At 41.0% G+C, this 21,655-nt stretch overlaps 1 protein-coding gene across 1 annotated transcript in view; it reads right to left on the bottom strand.

The window, feature by feature from the left end:
- sgsm1a (small G protein signaling modulator 1a) overlaps window positions 1-21,655 on the bottom strand; it is a 74,166-nt gene that overhangs the window by 19,932 nt on the left and 32,579 nt on the right. Inside the window, exons 4-10 of the mRNA XM_036599234.1 lie at window positions 15,450-15,612; window positions 14,361-14,510; window positions 12,961-13,028; window positions 12,576-12,721; window positions 6,680-6,817; window positions 4,458-4,582; window positions 2,616-2,683 (exon numbers count right to left, since the gene is read on the bottom strand). Of these exons, the coding sequence (XP_036455127.1) occupies window positions 2,616-2,683; window positions 4,458-4,582; window positions 6,680-6,817; window positions 12,576-12,721; window positions 12,961-13,028; window positions 14,361-14,510; window positions 15,450-15,612 (858 nt within the window). The remainder of the gene's footprint in view (window positions 1-2,615; window positions 2,684-4,457; window positions 4,583-6,679; window positions 6,818-12,575; window positions 12,722-12,960; window positions 13,029-14,360; window positions 14,511-15,449; window positions 15,613-21,655) is intronic.

Raw genomic sequence — 21,655 nt, 5'->3', positions numbered from 1 at the left:
CTCAAGCCCACTTGGCTGAAATGCGGTTGGTTTCAACTTGATTCTTTGTTACTATCCTCAGCCTAAAGATCTCCATCAGCAGGTTCAACTAGCATTGACTATTAACTTAAAGCACATGTGTCCGGATCCAGTCCTCGCGGGCCAAAACACTGAAGACTTCAGCTCACTGCCTCATTAAACACATGAACATATAAAACACATACAATGGGCTTCAGAGAGCAATGAAACATCTTAATTCTGTCATGGTTGTGATGTCATAACCATGAACACATTTACATTTCAACACAAATGGCCTACATCAGTTTTTGCGGCACAAATATCATAAAGTGGGTTTCAAGGAGAAACGAAAGTTTAATATCTCAAGTTATTATCTCATGGCTGGGTTCCAGTGGGCTTCCGGGGTAGAACAGAAGTTAAATATAGCAAGTTTGCCATGGTTATGATGTCACAACCATGAACAGATTTTCATATCGCCATAAATGGCCTACACAAATGTTATTAAGTGGATTTCAGGGGGAAACAAAAATGTAACATCTTCAGTTGGTCATGGTTGTGATGTCACAACCATGAACATATTTTCATATCGCCACATACGGCAGTTTTTACTGCACAAATTACATTTAAAAAATAATTCAATAAGAATAAAGAATACTTTATAAAGTACAGAAAATATTCAGTATTTTCAATATAATCAGCATATTTAAATCAGTTTTCAGTATATGTTTCAACTATGACTCTCAAAATGTGCCATGACTACTTTCTTTTGCAGCTTGTTTCCAAAAAAATCACTATTTTGGTCTAATTTGAGCTAAATGTCAGATGTATTCAGAGGTTCTTGTGTTTAATTCTTTACTAAATGCATAAAACAGACAGTTCACTTCCATTATACACCTAAACAAAAGCCCAAAACAGTAAAAAATAAGCAGATGCTAAAACTGACTAACATTAGGCAAATCAAACCCAAACCCTCTTCTTCTTTACAGCGCTGTTAACAAATCTAATTCTGTCCAAATATTTTTCATTTCCTAATCCGAGAAAAGTGGCTTCATACGCTCTAAATGCACTGTGATAGCTCTCTGAGTGCAGTAGCTGCCTGCTCTGTTTGGCCGCGTGGAATAAGAAAAGTGATAATTGAGGTTTTAAAGCTGTGAATCTGAGAGCGACTCGAGGGGTTTCATTAAGCCGACACAGCTTAATTCATAAATCTCCTGCTCCTCCGGGTTATATGTGAATCCTTTAGAAATGCTTTAAAGCTAAAGAGGTTTATTTGGGTTTTATTTTTTCTACAGACTTCACACTAACTGTACTTGGTGTTACTATTACAGGGGCACTCCGGCCAAAAAGAAAAATGGAACCACTGCTACGTCTGCTGTAGATATGCCTACTCGCCCTATATAGCGGTTCTGTAGTCGTCTCTAGAGGTCTACGGTCCAATCCCATTTCTTGTTTTTACCCCAACCCCTTGTTTTCGAGTGTCACCTTGCCCCTTGGAACTGAGTTACAAAGGGTAGTGGTGGAAATCTTCCCAAAGAAATGGGACCCTCAAATAAAAAGAGCATTACTTCATTAACAGCTACTAGTGCTGCTCTGTAGGCGACCCTGCCAGTCTGCAGCAAAAGCCGAGGAGGGTAAAGTTCAGCTCCTCACTGCTGGGCTTTAGTTACTTTTAGGGGGCATCGTAGGCCTTCAAAGGGGGGAGCAACTATTTATTACTAATTCTTCAGTGATATGAAGCTGAAGACAATTATTCACCAGCTTCTCGTTCGAATTATTCCGTTCCACCTTAAATCATGCAGCAGTTACATTCTGGCACTTCTGCCGTCAGAACTGCTGGACTATTTAAGGTGGAACAGGAAATTTAGCTAGCTAGCTACAGAGACATTAGCATACTGTTGGCGCTTTTTAACTCGTTATTAAGAAAAGGATCATAATACATACAAAGATAATAGGATGGTTATCGTAATTTTTAACAGAGAAAGTTCTCACATTTGTGTTTCTTTGGTCGCTCGCGCAGCCATCTTCCAGTTTTTTTTTTCTCATAACACTCAGTTTGGAGTCTCTGAAAAACCTCCATTTGGAGGGCCATGTAGCCCTAACACTTCACCCTACCCCTCTATCCCAACAAACATTGGGACACCCTACCCCAAGACATGAACGTGCAAAACGAAGGGCTAAGTGGAAGGGGTGAAGGATGAAATGGGATTGGGCCAACTGCTTTGAGGGCGTTACCTGGCTAATATCAGATAGCTAATGATACAACTAGGAAGTAGAACATCACATCTTTATTTATTAGCCTATATATCGCTGGATTTCTTTATCACCATGGAAAAAAGGATGGTTGTAAGATGTATTTGCAGAATGCATGCTGGGTACTGTAGTGAGAGTACACCGTAAACAGATACAAAGTCATTAATTTAGACAATATGCTAAGGCCGATGGATGCAAAGCTGCACTACAGAATGAAATATAATATGACAAATAAGATATTACGTTTAGGCCAGAATGCCCCTTTAACCTGACCTTGACCAGAAGACACCAAGCAATAACAAGGGCTCAGTTTGACTGAACTGGTCATCTCCTGAGTTGGTATAATATGATAATTTGCTGCAACTTACCCTGCTGATGACAGTGCAAATACACAATCTCTTCCAGGCGAATGGTCATAGCATAGTCCCAATAGACACTGCAGCAAAACAGATGACACTATCAATAACGCCAGATGAGATTACATTACAAGAACATCAGATCAGAGACCAGATCATGGTATCAATAACATTAGCCAGGACTAGATCATTTTCTCATCTGATTCATATCAATTTCTCAGCATATGAGCACTTGAACAATCCTTTGCTGAAGAATCCCAGTTTGGCTCCATCCTGACCTCAACCTGTTGGCTTATCTAACTGACTGATTAAATCTCATAGTGTCCACCAGCTGCTTTGCGTGTGTAGATCAAAAAGAGAGATGCAAGCATGCAATCTTTCATGAATAAGATGTAAATACTTCGCAGTTTGACAGAGAAAAAAAGAACAAAAGAGAACTTCTTTAGCAGAATGGGCTGTTACACACTGCATTTGTCTGTTAGTCGCAATAGCTAAAAGAAAATCAAAACTTTGTTGCTGTTACTACTCATTTCTTCTCCCTCTGCTTCATTCCCAGTGTTAAATAAAAAGGCATCTTGGACTTGATGTGAAGGTTTCAGTGCATTAAATCCATAAGATCTCACTACTAAACAACTATAATTAAGCATTGACATTTTCCCTCCAGTGGCAAACAGGGCAACTTGCTTGTTTACGTAAACGAACAAGGCCTGGAGTTTCGGACTGCAGACCAGAGCAAAGAAGGTCCATTCATACAAAATGAAAACTTCTACATAGCGATTTTAAGGCCGTTATTGATAATTATTTGTAAATGAATCATCTATAAATGTTCCCAGCCCAACATAAATCATGAATTTAATGACTTAATCATGCTGTTGCACTTATTTTGATATGTAAAGTGATTCATCTAAACAAGCTAAAGTTTATAGATTTTTATTTTGTTTTTCACAATCAAACACAGAATATACTTCCCAATTTAAGGCCACTATCTGCAGATCTTAGATTACAAGCTGGAACATAAACAGACAGACACTCTGTAATGTAAGTGGTGTTTTGGTTTTGTTAGGATGCTGCTGTATTTTGTACGAGTTGTAAGGGATGTATTGTTTTCTTAGGAAGTCCAGTAAGAAGATCATTACAGTGATCAACTCTGCTTGTAACAAATGCACAAACAAGTTTCTCTGCGTCGCTCGGAACATTTCTCAAATGATAAAAAGCTACTTTAGGGACTGTTTACATAAATAATAGATAGATAAAACTGAGCTCAGAGTCATTTTTCTCTGAGTTTCTGTACCAACGATTAATAGAAAATTCTGCGACATTCACTGAGAAATATCTGACACACAGCTTATCAGTCTGTCTATATAGTCTTGATCTTCAGAAGGAATAGAAATGTATAACTGGGTGTCATCAGCATAGCTATGAATATTTATATTATGCTTCCAAATGACATCATCTAGAGGTAGCATCTACAAAGAGAAAAGCAAAGGCCCCAAGACTGAACCTTGAGGGACTCCACAAGAAATGTCAAATCTTTTTGCTGAATGATTTCCAACTTAAACAATGAATAGTCTATTACCTAAATATGATTTAAACCATTCTAAAATTGTGCCCGAGAGGCCGACCCAGAGGCCGACCCAGCATTCAAGACATAAAATCTTGTGGTCAACAGTATCAAAAGCTGCACTAAGATCTAATAAAACTAGAATAGATCAATACTAGTCATTTCCATAACAATGTGAATTGTGTTCTCACTTGGTCAACAATAAAAACAGTCAAAGATTGAATTTGAATGCATCCCTGACAAAATGTTGGGTAAGATATGGTTAAAGTGTATTTCTTTCCATTCTACCTCACCTCTTCTCGTAGTCTAGGTCTCCCATGGAGCCATTCATCAGCTGATTGGGCGTCCACTTCAGGGTCATGGCATCGGCCGTCTGGTGCAGAGAGAGGTACCCTGGGATGGCCTCCATGTCGTCCCTCTGAGAAAAAGACAGCAACCTGAATTCTGAGACACACTGAGGACTCATTTCTTTCTTGAAACGAGCATTCAGTACAAATAACAAATGAGTTGAAAAATTATGCAACCAATAAATGTAGAGCACACAACACGTTGTATAATCATTTCTTTTGCATCCTTTCTAAGGTTAACACTGGATAAATGATGCAGCTGTTCTGCCATTCATTATTCATCATTTGTACTGCATGGAGATGCACTGAAAGATGCTCATTTACCATCGTGTTCACTCTTTCATTATTAATGGTTCTGTGCAGGAGAGAGGAATGGAGCTTGGCTGACAGATGTTTTGTGGTTGAACTAATTCAGTGTGACTGATTTTATGTGAATAGTGTACAGATTCATGTATGTGAGCGTGGTTTGGAGTTTGATGGAGATATTCTGCGCTTTAAGCAACGTGTTTTATATTTTTATATCATATATGCTGATGCTAATTTGTATAAAGGTGTTGATGTTGTCAAAAAAGTGAATGTGAATGTATTAGTATTACTGTGTCTGAATGATGGATGTATTGGAGTCACTGTGTCTGAGTGATAAGTGTGTCGGCCTTACTGTGTTTGATTGATGGATGTTTTGTTGTAACTGTGTCTGAGTCACACTGTGCTGGTATAACTGTATCTGAGTGCTGAACATTTTGATGTAAAAAATGTCCATCTGACTGATGGATGTGTTGCTGTGTCTGACAGTGTTGGTGTACCTGTGTCTGATGGATGGATGTGTTGGTGTAACTGTGTCTGATGGATGGATGTGTTGGTGCACCTGTGTCTGATGGATGGATGTGTTGGTGTAACTGTGTCTGATGGATAGATGTGTTGGTGCACCTGTGTCTGATGGATGGATGTGTTGGTGCACCTGTGTCTGATGGATGGATGTGTTGGTGTAACTGTGTCTTATAGTGTTGGTGTACCTGTGTCTGATTGATGAATGTGTTGGTGTAACTTTGTCTGATAGTGCAGGTGCACCTGTGTCTGATTGATGGATGTGTTGGTGTAACTGTGCCTGACAGTGTTGCTGTACCTGTGTCTGATTGTCGGATGCGTTACTGTAATTGTATCTGAGTGACCAATATGTTTTTAATACTGTGTCTTTTTGATTGATGTTTTGTTGTAACAGTCTGATTGATGGATGTGTTGATGGGACCGTGTTTGCTTGATGAATGTGTTGGTATATCTGTGTCTGATTGGTTGATATGTTGTAACCTTGACTGACTGATGGATGTGTTGACATAACAGTGTCTAGGTGAAACAGTGTTGGTGTAACTGTGTCTGTGAGATGGATGTTCTGATGTAACTGTGTCTGAATGATGGTTGTGTTGTCTTACTGTGTGGATGTATTGGTGTAACTGTGTCTGAGTCATGAACATGTTGGTCTTACTGTGTCTGAGTGATGGATGTTTTGTTGCAACTGTGTCTGAATGACAAAGTACTGGTGTAACTTTGTCTGAGTGATGAATGTTATGTTGTAACTGTGTGTGAGTGACACTGTGCTGGTGTAATTGTGTCTGAGTGATGGACATTCTGATGTAAATGAGTCTGACTGATCGATGTGCTGGTGTAACCGTGTCTGAGTGTTGGATATTTTGGTGTAAATGTGTCTGACTGATGGATGTTTTGTTATAACTGTAAGATGGATTTGTTGGTGTAACTGTTCATGACAGTGTTGGTGTACCTGTGTCTGATTGATGGATGTGTTGGTGTATCAGTGGCTGACAGTGGTGGTGTAATTGTGTCTGATTAATGGATGTGTAATATGTGCTACTGTGTCTGAGTGACAAATATGTTTTTAATACTGTGTCGTTTTGATTGATCTTTTGTTGTAACAGTCTGATTGATGGATATGTTGGTGTAACCCTGTCTGATTGATGGATGTGTTGACGTAACAGTGTCTGAGTGACACAGTGTAGGTGTAACTGTGTCTGAGTGACAGTGTTTGTGTAGCTGTGCCTGTGAAATTAATGTTCCGCTGTTACTATGTCTGAGTGCTGGCTGAGCTGGTTTAGCTGTGTCTGAGTGATGCGTGTGCTGGTGTAACTGTGTTTAAATGACAAATGTTTCTGCATTACCGGCTGTACAAGCACGTTGTTCTTGCCAAAAAGGAGCGTGGCTCTGGAGTTCTGGTGCAGTGACTCCACATAGTCCCTTGCAGAGGGAGACGGAGACGGACGCTCATCCATACTGCTGCTGGAGTGTCTTTTCTGGATCTAAACACACAAATTCGCATGCAATGAAGTCAATTAGAAACAACAATATGGCAAAGGACTCACATGTACAGTTATTCAGTAGAAGTGCAACTCATCCAGTTTCCTTTATGAATATGCAATAACTCACTATGAAAGTAAATAAAACTCAGTTTAGACTGGATAATAAACAAATTAGTGGTTTCTGACTTGCACAGCACTGTATGATAGGATGCTTCTTCAAATGGTCTACTTCAGCCAGTACAGCATCTTTGTATCACTTCAGCGAAAATAAAATTGTAAGCACTCACACTGAGTGAGAGAGAGAGAGAGAGAGAGAGAAAGTATTCTCATATTTACACTATGACTTCTCTTTTGCTCTGTTTCATCCACCACTCTGGTCCAAAATGACTCAGCGTTAGAGACCTGTGTGTGTAATGGTGCATTAGAGAACAAACGGCATGTGGTCTCATATAATATCTCCCCATCTCTGGCCCCAAGCCCAACTGTGCATGTGTGTCCGCCCCGTTGCCATGGCCACCGGGCTTTAAGAAGTGATGTGCACTGTGAGGGAGGCTGTTATGGAGTGAGAGAGGAGCAGCAGGACGAGAGAAACTCTGACGAGCAGCAGAAGGAGGAGAGACACTCACGACAAAAGTACATGACAAAAAAATTTAATTACTGGAGCCACGAGCAGTAAAATGCAAAACAAAAAAAAATCAGTATTAATTTGTATAAACTACTACAGCAGCGAAGTGTAAAAGACTGATGGCTAATGTTACATTACACAGAGTCGGAGACAGAGAGATACCAAGTCCACTAACTACCAGCTAACTAGTTAGAACGAAAGGCTGAGTAGAAGGTTCATCAATATGGAAACTGACCACATAATTAAAGTCACATTTGGGTAGTTGTCTAGCTACGAAAAAACAGTTACTATGGTTAACTTGGGGGTGGTTGGTAGCCTAGTGATATGAGCAGTAAGCCAACAACCAGAGGTTGTAGGTTCATGTCCCAGGGCTCTACGTGGTTGTGAACTTGGCCACTCCACTGTCCCACTCTTGCAAAAACAGAAGCATACCTAAGTACCTCAGTGGTACTTAGTACCTTATAGTACTTAATATACTTGAAGTTCATAGAGAATACTTAAAGTCTTCTGTATTTTTCAAAAAGTATATTTTTAAAGTAACACATTTTAAGCCATACTTTATTATGCTGTAAGGCAATATACTACTTGAGTAAATCTGTTTATTAACATATGGAAGCTATTTAAACAAAAGTTCATTTCGTCGTCATGAACTTAAGTGTATTATTTACAAGCACATTTTAAAGTGGTGACTTTTAAAATATGCTTTAGTACATTTTAGTTGCAATATAACTCATATAGCAATATAAATATGTACTAAACATGTCTCAAAATATGTATCTGTCCAATAGTATACATTTAAAATATGTTTTAAATGTCTTAACAATTGCTTAAGTCAACTTCATTGCAACATATATTGCTCCCATTCAGAACAGGAAAGCACTTGCAGGCATAGAAGATGCATTTCAAAAAAGCTATTTTTGCATGCATCACTAAAAGAGAGGAAACCCACACCAGCAGGATCTAATGAATACGTGTATGTTTGTAGTTAGAAGTTTCATGTATATGAAGTAAAACTGTATATGAAATATCAAGTTTTGTTGAACTAGGTCCAGACTGAACATCTTGACAGACAGCTAACAGGCTTCCTCCAATGCATAATATTCAGTTTGTTTTTGCTGTAAAACTGAAGCATAAACAGTGAAGAATATGTCACGTGAGTGTACGTTACCAGCCTCAAATGCTTTAAATGTCCATGTTTAGTAGAGCTAGCCTAAGCAGTATTAAACCTCATGTGGGAAGTGAACAACTTCACTACCTTGGCATTAAGAAAACAATAAAGTTCTCATTCTTATTCCCAAACTTTTGAGTCTATGCAGTGATACTGATTGTTGGCTGTAAATTCCCAAGTCAGTGACAATCCTAATGACACACTGCATTCACTTTAGAAAGCTAGGCAGACATTTAGTGTGAACTAAATTACAACCGAATTAAATGTTTGGACATGTTTTATGTGCATGGAGCTTTTCTGGTATAATGGCAGTGAGCAAATCCACTAGTCACCCCCACCTCTGTCACTTATACCAAGTTTTCTTATCCCATGGGAATCGGTTATAAACATTATTGTCATTCTGGGGTAAAATTACATTACACCACCTGACCATATAAAACTAATCCTTTTATAATAGTAAAACTTTAGCCAGGTTCATAATCACAGCTAAAGGCTGAGTTGAGGGTTTAGCAATATAGACAAATGACCAGCTATTTGACCATATTTGGGTACAAGATTTTTGGTATCCAGGCAACTGTTTTGGGTCGGTCTGGGCCAAAAAGTCCAGGGCCATTTTTTAATCACAGGCAATCCCTCTTCTTCTGCGGCTCTTAGAGAGTGGACAAACCCTCAGAGTAGCATCATTCTCTCTCCACTGTCACGCTCACTCTTGCCAGGCTGTGAAAAAACACTCCGGCTCTCTAGTGGAGTAGCACATTTGTCTTCACTCTCATGCCCACACTGTCTCTCAGATATCAGCAAAAACGAATAAATAAACAGCTTCACCGTGGCTGCAACATCACCCACAAATGGACTGTTAATTGAGCTATATTTATACTATGAGTACAGTACAATAACAAAAATCATATTTAAGCTATCAGTGCTTTGAAAGTGGCCACATTTGAGACTGTAGTGTATCAGATAAAGTATGTAGCGTATTGGTTGGAGTGTTGGTAAAAGTGCATTGAATATAATGTGTTGTCTATAATATGTTGAGTATAGTATACAGTGTTAAGGATATAGCAAGCTGGGTGTAGAGTGTTGGGTATATTATGTAGCGTTTTGGATATGGTGTGTTTAATGTTTGGTAGAGTGAATAGTATGCAGTGTATAAGATACAGTGTGTTGGTTGTAGAATTTGGGGTATAGTGCACTGGGTATGGCGGCACGGTGGCGCAGTGGGTAGCGCTGTCGCCTCACAGCAAGAAGGGCCTGGGTTCGATTCCCGGCCGGGAGACTGGGTCATTTCTGTGTGGAGTTTGCATGTTCTCCCTGTGTCTGCGTGGGTTTCCTCCGGGTACTCCGGTTTCCTCCCACAGTCCAAAAACATGCAGTCAGGCTAACTGGACATGCTGAATTGCCCCTAGGTGTGAATGTGTGTGTGATTGTATATGTATGTCTGTCTGCCCTGCGATGGACTGGCGACCTGTCCAGGGTGTATCCTGCCTTCCGCCCAATGACAGCTGGGATAGGCTCCAGCACCCCTCCGTGACCCAGAAGGATAAGCGGTTTAGATGATGTATAGTATGTAGTGTATTAGGTGCTGGGTAATAGTGTGCTGGGTATAATGTGTTGGAGATGGTATGCTGGTAGTGTATGTGATGTATTTGGTATATCGTGTTGGGTATAGTCTTGGCATGGTGTTGCGCATAGTTTAGTGTAGTGTCTTAGGTGCAGAGTGTTTGGTATATTGTGTTGGGTGTAGTGTACAGTTTTGGGTATAGAGTGTTGGCTATAGAGTTTTTGGCATAGTATGTAGTGCACTGGGTATATTATGTTGTAGAGTTTTGGGTATAGCACATTAGGTATAAAGTGTTTGGAGCAGTGTGGTAGGTGCAGTGTGTTGATATTGTATGCAGTGTATTAGGTATAGCGTGTTAGCTGTAGTTGGGCATAGTATGTATTGGACTGGTATTGCGTATTGGGTGTAGAATGTTAGGTACAGTGTGTTGGGTATAACGTGTTTTTAGAGAATGTTGGGCATAGTTTGGGGTATTTTAAGTACAGTGTGTTGTACAGAGTGTTGCGTATATTGTGTTGGTATGGAGTGTTGGACAAAGTATGTACTATATTAGGTATAATGGCTGGGTGTAGAGTGTTGGGTATAATGTGTTGGGTTTAGTGTGTTGAACGTGCACATGCAACTTATAGAATCCTAAACGTCTGAAGATTTCAGAGTGAAGAGCGCAGCCTTCGAGAGGCAGACTTGACTGTCGCTGCAGGCAAACCTCAATGCAGGTCAGAGAGGAAACTGAATTGAATTGGATTATCGAACAGACTGACCTTATCAGCTGTTAGTAGGTGTCCATCAGCGCTAAATCGCATACAGTTTATTCACAATCAAACCCATTTAAAATGCCTGCCACTGCATGCCTTCGTAGTTTTAGCTCTATTTAGCTGTAATTGAAGTGGAAAGATTGGCTTAGGCAGCACGCTGTAAAGCTCAGATACAATTTGCTTCTTGTGTTAACCAGATTGAAATTGTGTTTTTTGACAAGCCAGCTTGTGGCAATTTGTGGCATCCTAAACTGGCCAGTCTGTTCTGAGCCTCATACCTTCATCCTGTTTAAACACAGCAAGTGGATGCCTTGGTTCAACAAGCCAACACTTTTTAAAAACAAAACTCTCTCAATGTGGTGTGCTGGGTATAGTGTGCTCAGTTGTATCAGTTGTTGGACATGGTGAGAGTCTGTTAGATGTAGATTGTTGGGCACAGTCCATATAGTTTATCTGGTGTAGAGTGTTGGGCATAATTTGTTTATAAAATGTTGAGTAGAATGTGCTTTGTGTAGAGTGTGTACTGGAAGTAGATTGTTGGGTACAGAGCGTTGAGTATAGTGTGTTGGGTGTACATTTGATTTTGGTGTTTGGGTATAGTTTTGGGTGTGCAGTGCTGGGTGTAGTGTCCTGGATGAAAATTGTAGTGTGTCACGTCATGCTGGGTATATCTTGGGTACTGAATGCAGTGCATTAGGTGTAGGGTGTTAGTTATAATGAATTAGATACAATGTGTTGGGTATAGTAGTACTGAATATAGTGTCTTGGGTGTAGAGGGTTTGGTATAGTGCGTTGGGTTTAATATGTTGGATATACTATGTAGTGTACAGAGTAGAAATTGTTAGGTCAAAAGTGTTGGTTATAATTTGTTGGGTATAGCATGTAGTGCATTGGATATGGTGTGTTGGTTGTAGCGTGTTTTGTGTGTAGTATGTTGGGTATACAGTCGGTGTTGGGTACAGTGTGTAGTCTGTTGAGTATAAAGTTGGTGATGGGTATAGTGTGTTGGTTATAATGGTATAATGTGTTGGTTGTAGTGTTGTTGGATATAATGTTGGGCGCAGTGTATTGGGTACAGAGTTGGTGTTGGGTATAACGGTATAATGTGTTGGTTGTAGAGTTGGTGTTGGGTACTGTGTGTAGCGTGTTGGGTATAGAGTTGGTGTTGGGTATAATGTATAATGTGATGGTTGCACAGTGTGTAGTGTATTGGTACAGTGTACAGTGTGTTGGGTATAGAGTCGGTGTTGGGTATAATGGTACAATTTGATTGTTGTACTGTGTGTTGTGTGTTGGTACAGGGTGTAGTGTGTTGGGTATGGAGTTGGTGTTGGGTACAGTTATAGAGTTGGTGTTGGGTATAGTGTGTTGGGTATAATGGTATAATGTGATGGTTGCATGGTGTTTAGTGTGTGGGTACAGCATGTAGTGTGTTGGGTGTAGAGTCAGTCTTGGGTACAGTGTGTAGTGTGTTGGGTATGGAGTTGGTGTTGGGCATAGTGTGTTGGGTATAATGGTATAATGCGTTGGCTGTAGAGTTGTTGTTGGATATAGAGTTGAGTATAGTGTGTTGGTATAGAGTTAGTGTTGGGCATGGTGTTGGGTATGCCGTGCTGGTTGTGGAGTGAGTGCAGATTAAGCCGACTCACACACAGTGCAGGTCTCTTGGTGGGTGAGTCCTGTCTGTAATGTGCGCTGTGGATCCTGTGTCTCTGCACCAGCTCATCAGCCGACGGATCCGTCCAGAAATGGTCGGCCGTCTTCATCTTAGTGTACTCCAACGCACATGGGCCCACTGGAGGAGAGAGACAGAGAGAATGACAGAGAGGCAGAGAGAGAGAGAGAGAGAGAGAGAGAGAGAGAGAGAGAGAGAGAGAGAGAGATTATATCAGTATATCATTTGCACTCATTTGGGTTGAGCACCCATTACACCGCAGTGATGGCAACAGCACAGAACATTAAATGCCAGAAAATCAAATGATGCTGAAAGTAATTTTTAATCGTGATTAATATCTGAACGGGCTGAAGAGATACCTAACAGCGAGGCCAGGATGGGGCCGTCCACCGGGTCCATCAGAACGGCTTCTTTTTCATAAAACTTACTGCAATCAAAACAAGAGCAAATACAAAATCAACAAAATATAGTGAACGAGTCTGAAGATGACGGTAATAAGAAATAAAATTCCTTCTGTCTACTCTTTCTCAGTCCCTCCCATCATCTGAAGCCGCCTTCATTTTGACACTTCATTTGCTGAAGAAATTAAGGTAAATATGAGCTCCCAGCTTAAAAGCTGCACAAGCGTTTTCAAACTTACAACAGCGCAGCGGCATCATGGCTGTTGATCATTATTTTGAAGCAGTCAATATGTGGGTGCTACATAAAGTCCAGTTTCAGATATTTTCAGTGGTCAGTGGAAGGTAATCTTTATTCTTCTACATTTACCCCACTTTGGGTGCTGATAAATTAGGCCATAGACATTTGCTTACGTCGGTAGCCACTTACATTGTCCCCACATTTTTACAGAAGGAGGAGAAACTGTTAAGAAACCAAAATAGTTTAGGAATAGGACCACCTCATAAGCATGAGTGGGCAGCATGCGTATCTGTCTATCCACTGCGTGTGTCTTTCTACGCATCTCATTACAGTACTTCCCTGTAATGGTCATTTAAAGTATAATTAAATCATAATCATTGTCCTTTTACTTGAGTTTATTTCTAATAAAGTACTCAACTTCATCATAATAACTATTACAGGCTTATTATCACTACAGCAGCAATATTACATAAAGGGGAATTCCACCCATCTTTCAAAATTTCTGCATAACTAATTCGGTTAGACGTAAACAGAATCATTCAGAGTGGTCTGGTGTGAAATGGTTGATTGTAGAGACTCAGATGTCTTTACAGTGGTGGTGATAGGAACCAGGGGTCACCATGACTACAACACAGTTGTACAGCCATTTCATTTACTTTTCAAAGCCACCAGTGAGCATGAAGCCATGCCAACGAAAATGGATGATTATCAGAGCAGTGCATATTGTTTATTTAAGGTGAATAAGGGCAGGAGGATGCTCCAGACTCTTTTATTTTTTGTTCTAAATTCCTGCGACTGTTTAGCATCCATGGCTCCCCGAAAATTCAACATCTGGTTTATCTCACTGATGTGGTCTGAGGAACACTGCCGCTGCGGTGGCAGCATTTTCTGTCGCAGCCCCTTTGAAAACAATGGGATATCCGGTTTGCCGTCATCCATCTACCACCAACATCTAAAGGGAGCATAGCTTTCTGTGAGGGAGTGTTTAGAGGTGGACGTCTGGCTCCTATCACCACCGCTGTGAATGATTCTGAATGACTTTGTTTACATCACAGTCATTTGATAATGCAGACATTTTAAAAATTCCCCTTTAAGTGCTTTTCCCACCCCTATCTATCACCTGCTGTTCTCCACCAGGTACAGGACGATCTTGTCGAGCACTTTCTCGATGAGAGCCGTGCGGATCCACAGATGCCGGACGGACTGCGGGGAGAGGCCGGGCAGCTTGGGCAGCTTGCGGGAGCTGTCGCACGAAAGCGTCTGACTCCGTCTAAGGAGAGAGAAAGAGAGGTGGAGAGAGGGAGAGGAAAGGATTACATACTTGGATGAAAGGCTGCTTTAGCCTAGCTACAATTATAGCTAAATTGGCTGAAAGCTTTAGAGCACATCCTCCACTGGAGCGACAGAGGAAGATAAGGCTGATGCAGAAATATGCCCACACAGATGAACACAGCAAGCTATTAACGTGATTTCCTAAGGAAACTGGCCAAATTACAATTTTGTGAAGAAAATGAGGTGCAAAGAGATTTAGAGCTGGTGAAAAACTTCAACAAGTAAAACCCAAATCTGTTGTAAATCCTGAATTAAAAGTCTTTCAACATAGCTGTGTGATATACTTCATACTGTAGCTGTCTTGTGTTGTAGGTATGTGGTGATTTACTTGTAGCTGTGTGGTGTTGTAGCTATGTGATGTTATACTGGATACTGTAGTATATGATGTAGCAATGTTTGTATGCAATGCACTTCATGGTGTAGGAGTGTAACATTGTAATGATGTGATGCAGTGAACGCTATAGCTGTGTTGTGTTGTAGCTGTGATGCAGTGAACGCTGTAGCTGTGTAGTGTTGTAGCTGTGATGTAGTGAACACTGTAGCTGTGTTGTGTTGTAGCTGTGATGCAGTGAACGCTGTAGCTGTGTAGTGTTGTAGCTGTGATGTAGTGAACACTGTAGCTGTGTAGTGTTGTAGCTGTGATGTAGTGAACACTGTAGCTGTGTTGTGTTGTAGCTGTGATGTAGTGAACACTGTAGCTGTGTTGTGTTGTAGCTGTGATGTAGTGAACGCTGTAGCTGTGTAGTGTTGTAGCTGTGATGTAGTGAACACTGTAGCTGTGTAGTGTTGTAGCTGTGATGTAGTGAACACTGTAGCTGTGTAGTGTTGTGGCTGTGATGTAGTGAACACTGTAGCTGTGTAGTGTTGTAGCTCTCACTTGCTCTCAAGGAGTTGCTCCAGTTCCTGAGCTTTGCGGCAGAGCTCCTCAGCTGGGGGGAAACTTTTCCCCACTTTTGTGAAGAGAGCCGCCACCTTGTTGCTGCGCAAAAACCCAGCTGCCCTCCGCTTGAGTCCGTGCAACACACACGCCTCCACAGCAGCTACACACACACACACAAACAAATAACAGACGAACAGTAATGAATTATTTTGTACAATAAACATGAAGTGGCATTTCAAAGGAGAATCTCCACCGTAGAGGCTCTCAGCTATAATAGGTCAGTGACCAGAGTGCTGTGAGCCATATGGGCAGCGGAACGGTCAGAAATGCCACAGCAATAAACCACTGAGTCGCACACTGATCACAGGTGGAGCGTTCAAGAGCACATGCTGTTCAGTACACAACTAAAACTGAGGAAGCTGTACAAAAACACATAAACAAGGGTACATTCACAGAGCGGAAAAACAGATAAGATCGATTCACACTGAAAAAAAATACGTTTTCAAAATGAACACATTCCTAATTATATTAATGCTGTCTTTCACATGGAGTCTGAAAAGGACAGATGTTCAGCGCTGTGTAGACGATTTAATCAGAGCAATATTTGTGCTTTGTCCTGTCTAGCACACCTAATTCAACTCATTAACTAATTAACAAGCCCCCCGTGGGCCCAGTCAGGGGTGCAGAGCAGGAAACATGCTAGCAATAAAAATGCAGAGGTAAAAGAAAATATAAGGCAGAGCATAGCTGAAAGTCTTGGGAACAACTGTGAGCCACTGTTTACAGCCATTTTTGTTGTTAATCTAGGTCAGCGGTCAGCAACCCAAATATTAAGAAGAGCCAATTTGTCCTTCCAACAAAAATCAAACCACCTTGGGAGAAGCAACGTTTTATGTCTATTTTACCATCTTGGCTGTAAATATGTCTCCGTGTGTGCTAATGTACTAATATAGGCTAAAAAATATAATATAAACAAAAATTCAGACTTACTTTACTCTGCTTTAAGCTTCAGCTCAGCTATAGCTGCTTTTCTCGCATCTCCGGCAGGAAACGTTTCCTCAAAAGTAGAACAGTTTCTTGTAAAATATCTCTTAGCGGTCGATTTTTACGAGGCTGAAGTCGCTTCTCATTCTCCAGCTTCTCATTCGGATTTTCCCATTCCACCTTAAATGGTGCCTGAGGCATCAGAATGCAACTGTTGCCCCATTTAAGGTGGAACAGGAAAATTCAAAAGAGAAGCTGGCGAATGAAAAACTGACTTTTTAGTGTTTGACAGTTTCTGGTTGCAGATTAAACATATCAAGAAACCAGCTGGAGTGATTATAAATGCAAATAAGTCCATTCGTCTCCAAAATGCTGATGTTTGTCTTAAATCTCTCTCTTTGCCTTTTCGTTAGCTACTACCTAGGCGAGACTGTTGTCTGCATTGCTATGGTGAAGTCCGCGCGCCAACCTTCAGGGTTTAAATCAGCAGTTCTACATTAACTCCAGCGTTTAAGACCATTTATTGCTAAAACTGTGTTGAACGATCAGCAGAGCTTTATTACCTACAAATCTAATTCTGCTGTGGAGCCACAACGGGCCGGTAAAAGAGCCGCATGTTGCCGACCCCCGATCTTGGTGAATGCTAGATGAATGCTCGGCCTTTTTTGTAGAATGGGGTGAACTGCCTGTGTGCACCGTGTAGCTGCAGTGTTAAATGAAGAAACTGATAAAACGATAAACTGATTGTTGCCACTACTTGAGGAATCCTTTTTTCCTTCCTCTATCATTTTTCTCCTGCATTCTATACAGCACACAGAGGTCCACAGTGCTACGTGGCAGTGCTCTCCGAGGACCGATCCTGTGGCTCAGCTCACACAGGGTCAGGGGGGAAGCCTGTGTAACCATGGCAACTAACGCTGATGGAGCTCCTGCTCTGAATCCTCTTCATCATCCTCATCGTCCTCGCTCTCTGTTTCTTTCCAGATCCTCTTGCTTTGTTTTTTTTTTCCTGTGCATGCTACTCTTATAACATCTCTCTTTCTTTCTCTCTCTCTCTGTGTCTCTCTCTTTCTTTCTCTCTCTTTCTGTGTCTCTCTTTCTCTCTGTTTCTATCTTTGTCTCACCACTCAGCACTGAGTACATGGTGTGCATTTGTGTGTATGTGTGAGTATGTGTGTGAGATAGATAATAGAGAGGAGAAGAGTCTGTTCCTTCAAGAGGAGAGAGAGAGAGAGAGAGAGATAAAGGAGGTGTGAAAGTAGCTGGTTTTTATCACCTCACATCTCACTGTCCTCTTCTACCCACTAGAAGAGCAACCAGCAAACAAAAGATTAAACACGACTTTACTAAGCAAACCACACACTCCAGTGACATTCGACAACACACACACACACACACACACACACACACACACACACACAAACACAGAGACAAACAGATGAAACTGGGTTATTCCTCTTTGTTATGTACCTGTATGAATAAAAACAGTGATTCATTAGAATGTGAAGGAGCTGCAGGTGCAGGACCTCATGGCACCACCTGAGTCCTTCACACACACACACACACACACACACACACACACACACACACAGCGCAGTCCTCACAAATATAGAAATACAAACATACATTTATATCTGTATTGGTGTGTGTATTTGCATATTTATGAGGACTTTCATTGACCATCGACTCTTGTATTACTGTAGCTAAGTGATGCTATACCTCAGTAACCAATCTTTAACTCTCTTTAGTTTTTCCAAAAACTTGTTCTTCCCCTGATGTTTGATGCTTTCCTGCCATTATTTACAATTACATTTCCAGTCACATCCAGAATGTATTCTCACTCAGAGCAGCTGTGCAGGAAAAGAAGCAGAACTGGGGAAATATGGCGGAAATGAAAGAAAACATAAAGAACTCTAAAAACAGATGGTGCAGTTTAGTGGGTTGCTTTATTTTATATGTGTCTGTTGTGTGTGCATGTGTGTGTGTGTGTGTGTGTGTGTGTGTGTGTGTGTACTAAATAGAGGCAGGTGTGCGATGAATATAGTTACAGAATCATCATTTAGAACTGATTCACTCAGAATGGATGCACTTAGATTTTATCAGAGAACAAGTGGGAACAAGTCACTAAGTTGCAAGTAACAAGTAAGTCTCCAATCTTAACACTCAAGTCCCAAGGCAAGACAGTTGAATCTCTACTGAAGACCCGAGTCAGTACTAAAATAAGCCGAGCATAAGCACAGAAACAGACATTTGCCGATGTTGCTGTATATCAGATTTACGGCAAGAAATCAATCTATTCACATGAAAAGTAAACAACTGCAGTCAGTCTCTCCACATTTCTTCCACTTTGGGTCTCGAGTCTTTCTCAAGTCACGAGGCTCAACTCCGAGTCAGAGTTCGAGTCATTGGTGTTCAACTCAAAGTCGAGTCACAAGTCTTTCTCAACTTTGTCGAGTTGAGTCTCAAGTCATCAGATTCATGATTCGAGTTGGACTCAAGTCCAAGTCATATGACTCGACTCGACACCTTTGGCACTGATTCGCACAGAACTGATTCACTCACAACTGGTTCACACAGAATGGATTCACTGAGAACTGATTCACTGACAACTCATTTGCACAGAATGATTCACTGAGACTTGATTCACTGATGACTGACTCACTGAGAACTGATTCACTCAGAACTGATTTGCACAGAATGATTCACTAAGAACTGAATCACTCAGAGCTGACTCACTGAGAACTGATTCACTCAGACCTGATTTGCCCCAGATCAATACAGACTCCATAAACACACTGCATTAGAGAGAGGGAGAGAGAAAGGCAGGGAGCAAATGAGAGAGATAAAGACAGAGAGATAAAGGGAGATGGAGAGAATGAGAAAGCGAGAGAGTGAGCAAATGAGAGAGTGAAAGAGAGACAGAAAACGAGACAGAGAGAGTGATAAAGGGAAAAACGGAGGCAGAAAGACAGAACAAATGAGAGAGAGAGTAAGAGGTTTAGTTATTAGGGAATGTTAAATTTCATCTGCAGTCTCTGATGTTTCCAAAGCAATATCCACACTAAGCCCAACCCAGAATTCAATCTGTCACAGGAAATGACATTGTGAGTGTGTGTGTGTGTGTGTGTGTGTGTGTGTGTGTGTGGTGTGTGTGTGTGTTTGTGTGTGTGTGTGTGTGTGAGTACGTGTGTGTGTGCATGCTCTGTCTGAGTTAATGGATCTGCAGTGAGGAGAAAGTGGAGAATGAAACATGCAGCAGGGCTCTGAGTGCTACCTCTACTGCTACAAACTGACCAGAATGACCGCAGGCTGAGAGCTCATACATAAAACAATACCAGCCCAGCACACAAAAGCCAACGAATATTATTTACTTTTCCTTTCCCTTCTCAACATGAAGCCCCTGTGTTTAGGGTTTATAGTGGAGTGAATGGCTGTACATTGAGCTAAAGGCCCAAAACAGCCTGAAAAATACTTTCTAACTGGCTGACCAGAAAAGAAAATACAACACATAAAGCATAGTTAACAGATGGATGAAGGATGTCCCTTCACTTTTTAAGGAAACCTTCTTTAACAAAAGTAAAAAATCTTAAACAATTTTATTGGGCAAAATAGTAAAATAAAACAAAAAGCCACGAGAGGCCGTGTGTTTTTACCACGGGTAAGGGTGTTGTTAGGCACTAAGTTAAGTAGAGTAAACCTGTTATGACATCATGGTAACACACATTATCAAAGGACTTACTGTTTTTGTCAGAGAACATGAAATATGATAAAATACACAATTTTTCAGTAAATAATTAGTTATTATTAATAACAGTCGAGATAAACAATTATTCTGCTATGAAATGTTGTTCCTTTGTCGTATGCTAACCAAGTAACCTCAGTCATTAATGTTCTTTAATGAACTTTTACACTGTTTGCCTTATGATAATGAACAGAATACATCATAATACAGAACTGTTTAATACAAACACTTTAATAAGTAGGTTTTGCTCACCAAATTACCACCACAACAATAATGCTAATTTCCATTAGCACCATTCCTCCCATCACTGACTGCAATGCTAGCCAATGCAGGCTAGCCAATGTATTAGCTGACGTAAACAGAATTAGCAGTTAGCATTCTCCTCCAAGCTTGCTGAGCTCCAATGACGTTGCGTTAGCAGCAATCTGAAGCTGGCCTTCTCACCATCCCAGCTTGCTAACACCGTGTGATAGCGGGAGACATAGCTAGCAGATGGAACACGGCTAAAATGCTCTTAAGGCTGAATGGAAGCAAAGAGGTTTTTATAGCAGCAAAAGGGGAGCAACAATATGAATAACAATAAGAAGCACATAGGGATGTGATGTTTAGGTGTCCACATACTTTAAGCCACATTAAGTATGTTAGCTAGCTACCGTTTTCTAAACCATCCTTCTAAATAGTGTATAACTCTCTGCTAGACCCAGGAAGCTCCAAGCAATGCTCAATTTAAGAGACAAGAAGAAAGAAAGACAGAGGGGTGACCACCTCACCGGTCACAATTCATCATTATGAAAAAGTGACCAGGTTCCAGGGCTAATGACAGCAGCCGATGCTGTGTGTGGCGGTGAAAAACAGCAGTGCTGATATTTTCAGGCACGGTGGGTAAATGTGTACGCAATCCCTGGGTTAATTAATCCTCCACAGGCAGCCACCACAGCCTGCCTGCCCCCTAATGCGTCCTCCATTATCTCTGACCACCACGCAGAGACGCAGGCAGCTGAGCAATCGCGGCACCGCGGCAGAAGACCGAACACAGCAGGGTTCATCAGGAGACGGGCTTTATGAGCTGGAGGTTTCATTTCCCACTGTTGCATCACGGAATTAGAGCTGTTACTGGAGTCAAAAGGCCTAAGAATCGCGACAAGATGCAACCTCTTGCAACTTGCAATTCCTTGCAACACAAACACGCTAAAACCAGGGCATTCACAACAATGCCTTGAGCTGATCTTCTTCTCTGGTAACATCAGCAAAGAAATGATTAGTATAAAGCTGCAAGCTTGTTTGATATAAACCGGCACAAAGCACAGTGATACTGACAACTGCTAGCTCACAGTTGGTTAACATTTTAATAAATAATTAGCATATTGGTAGGGCTTTTAAAATAATACTGTATTATAAACAAGATTATTCCCAGAAAAAGCTGAATAAGTTGGTCATTTACCTCCAAAACCCCAAGGAACTGACCAGACCAACTATG

This window comes from Colossoma macropomum, unplaced genomic scaffold, assembly GCF_904425465.1.
Source record: "Colossoma macropomum unplaced genomic scaffold, Colossoma_macropomum, whole genome shotgun sequence".
Taxonomy (NCBI): domain Eukaryota; kingdom Metazoa; phylum Chordata; class Actinopteri; order Characiformes; family Serrasalmidae; genus Colossoma; species Colossoma macropomum.
Note: the sequence above shows the minus strand (reverse complement) of the source record. Positions and strands in the feature narration are given on the sequence as shown.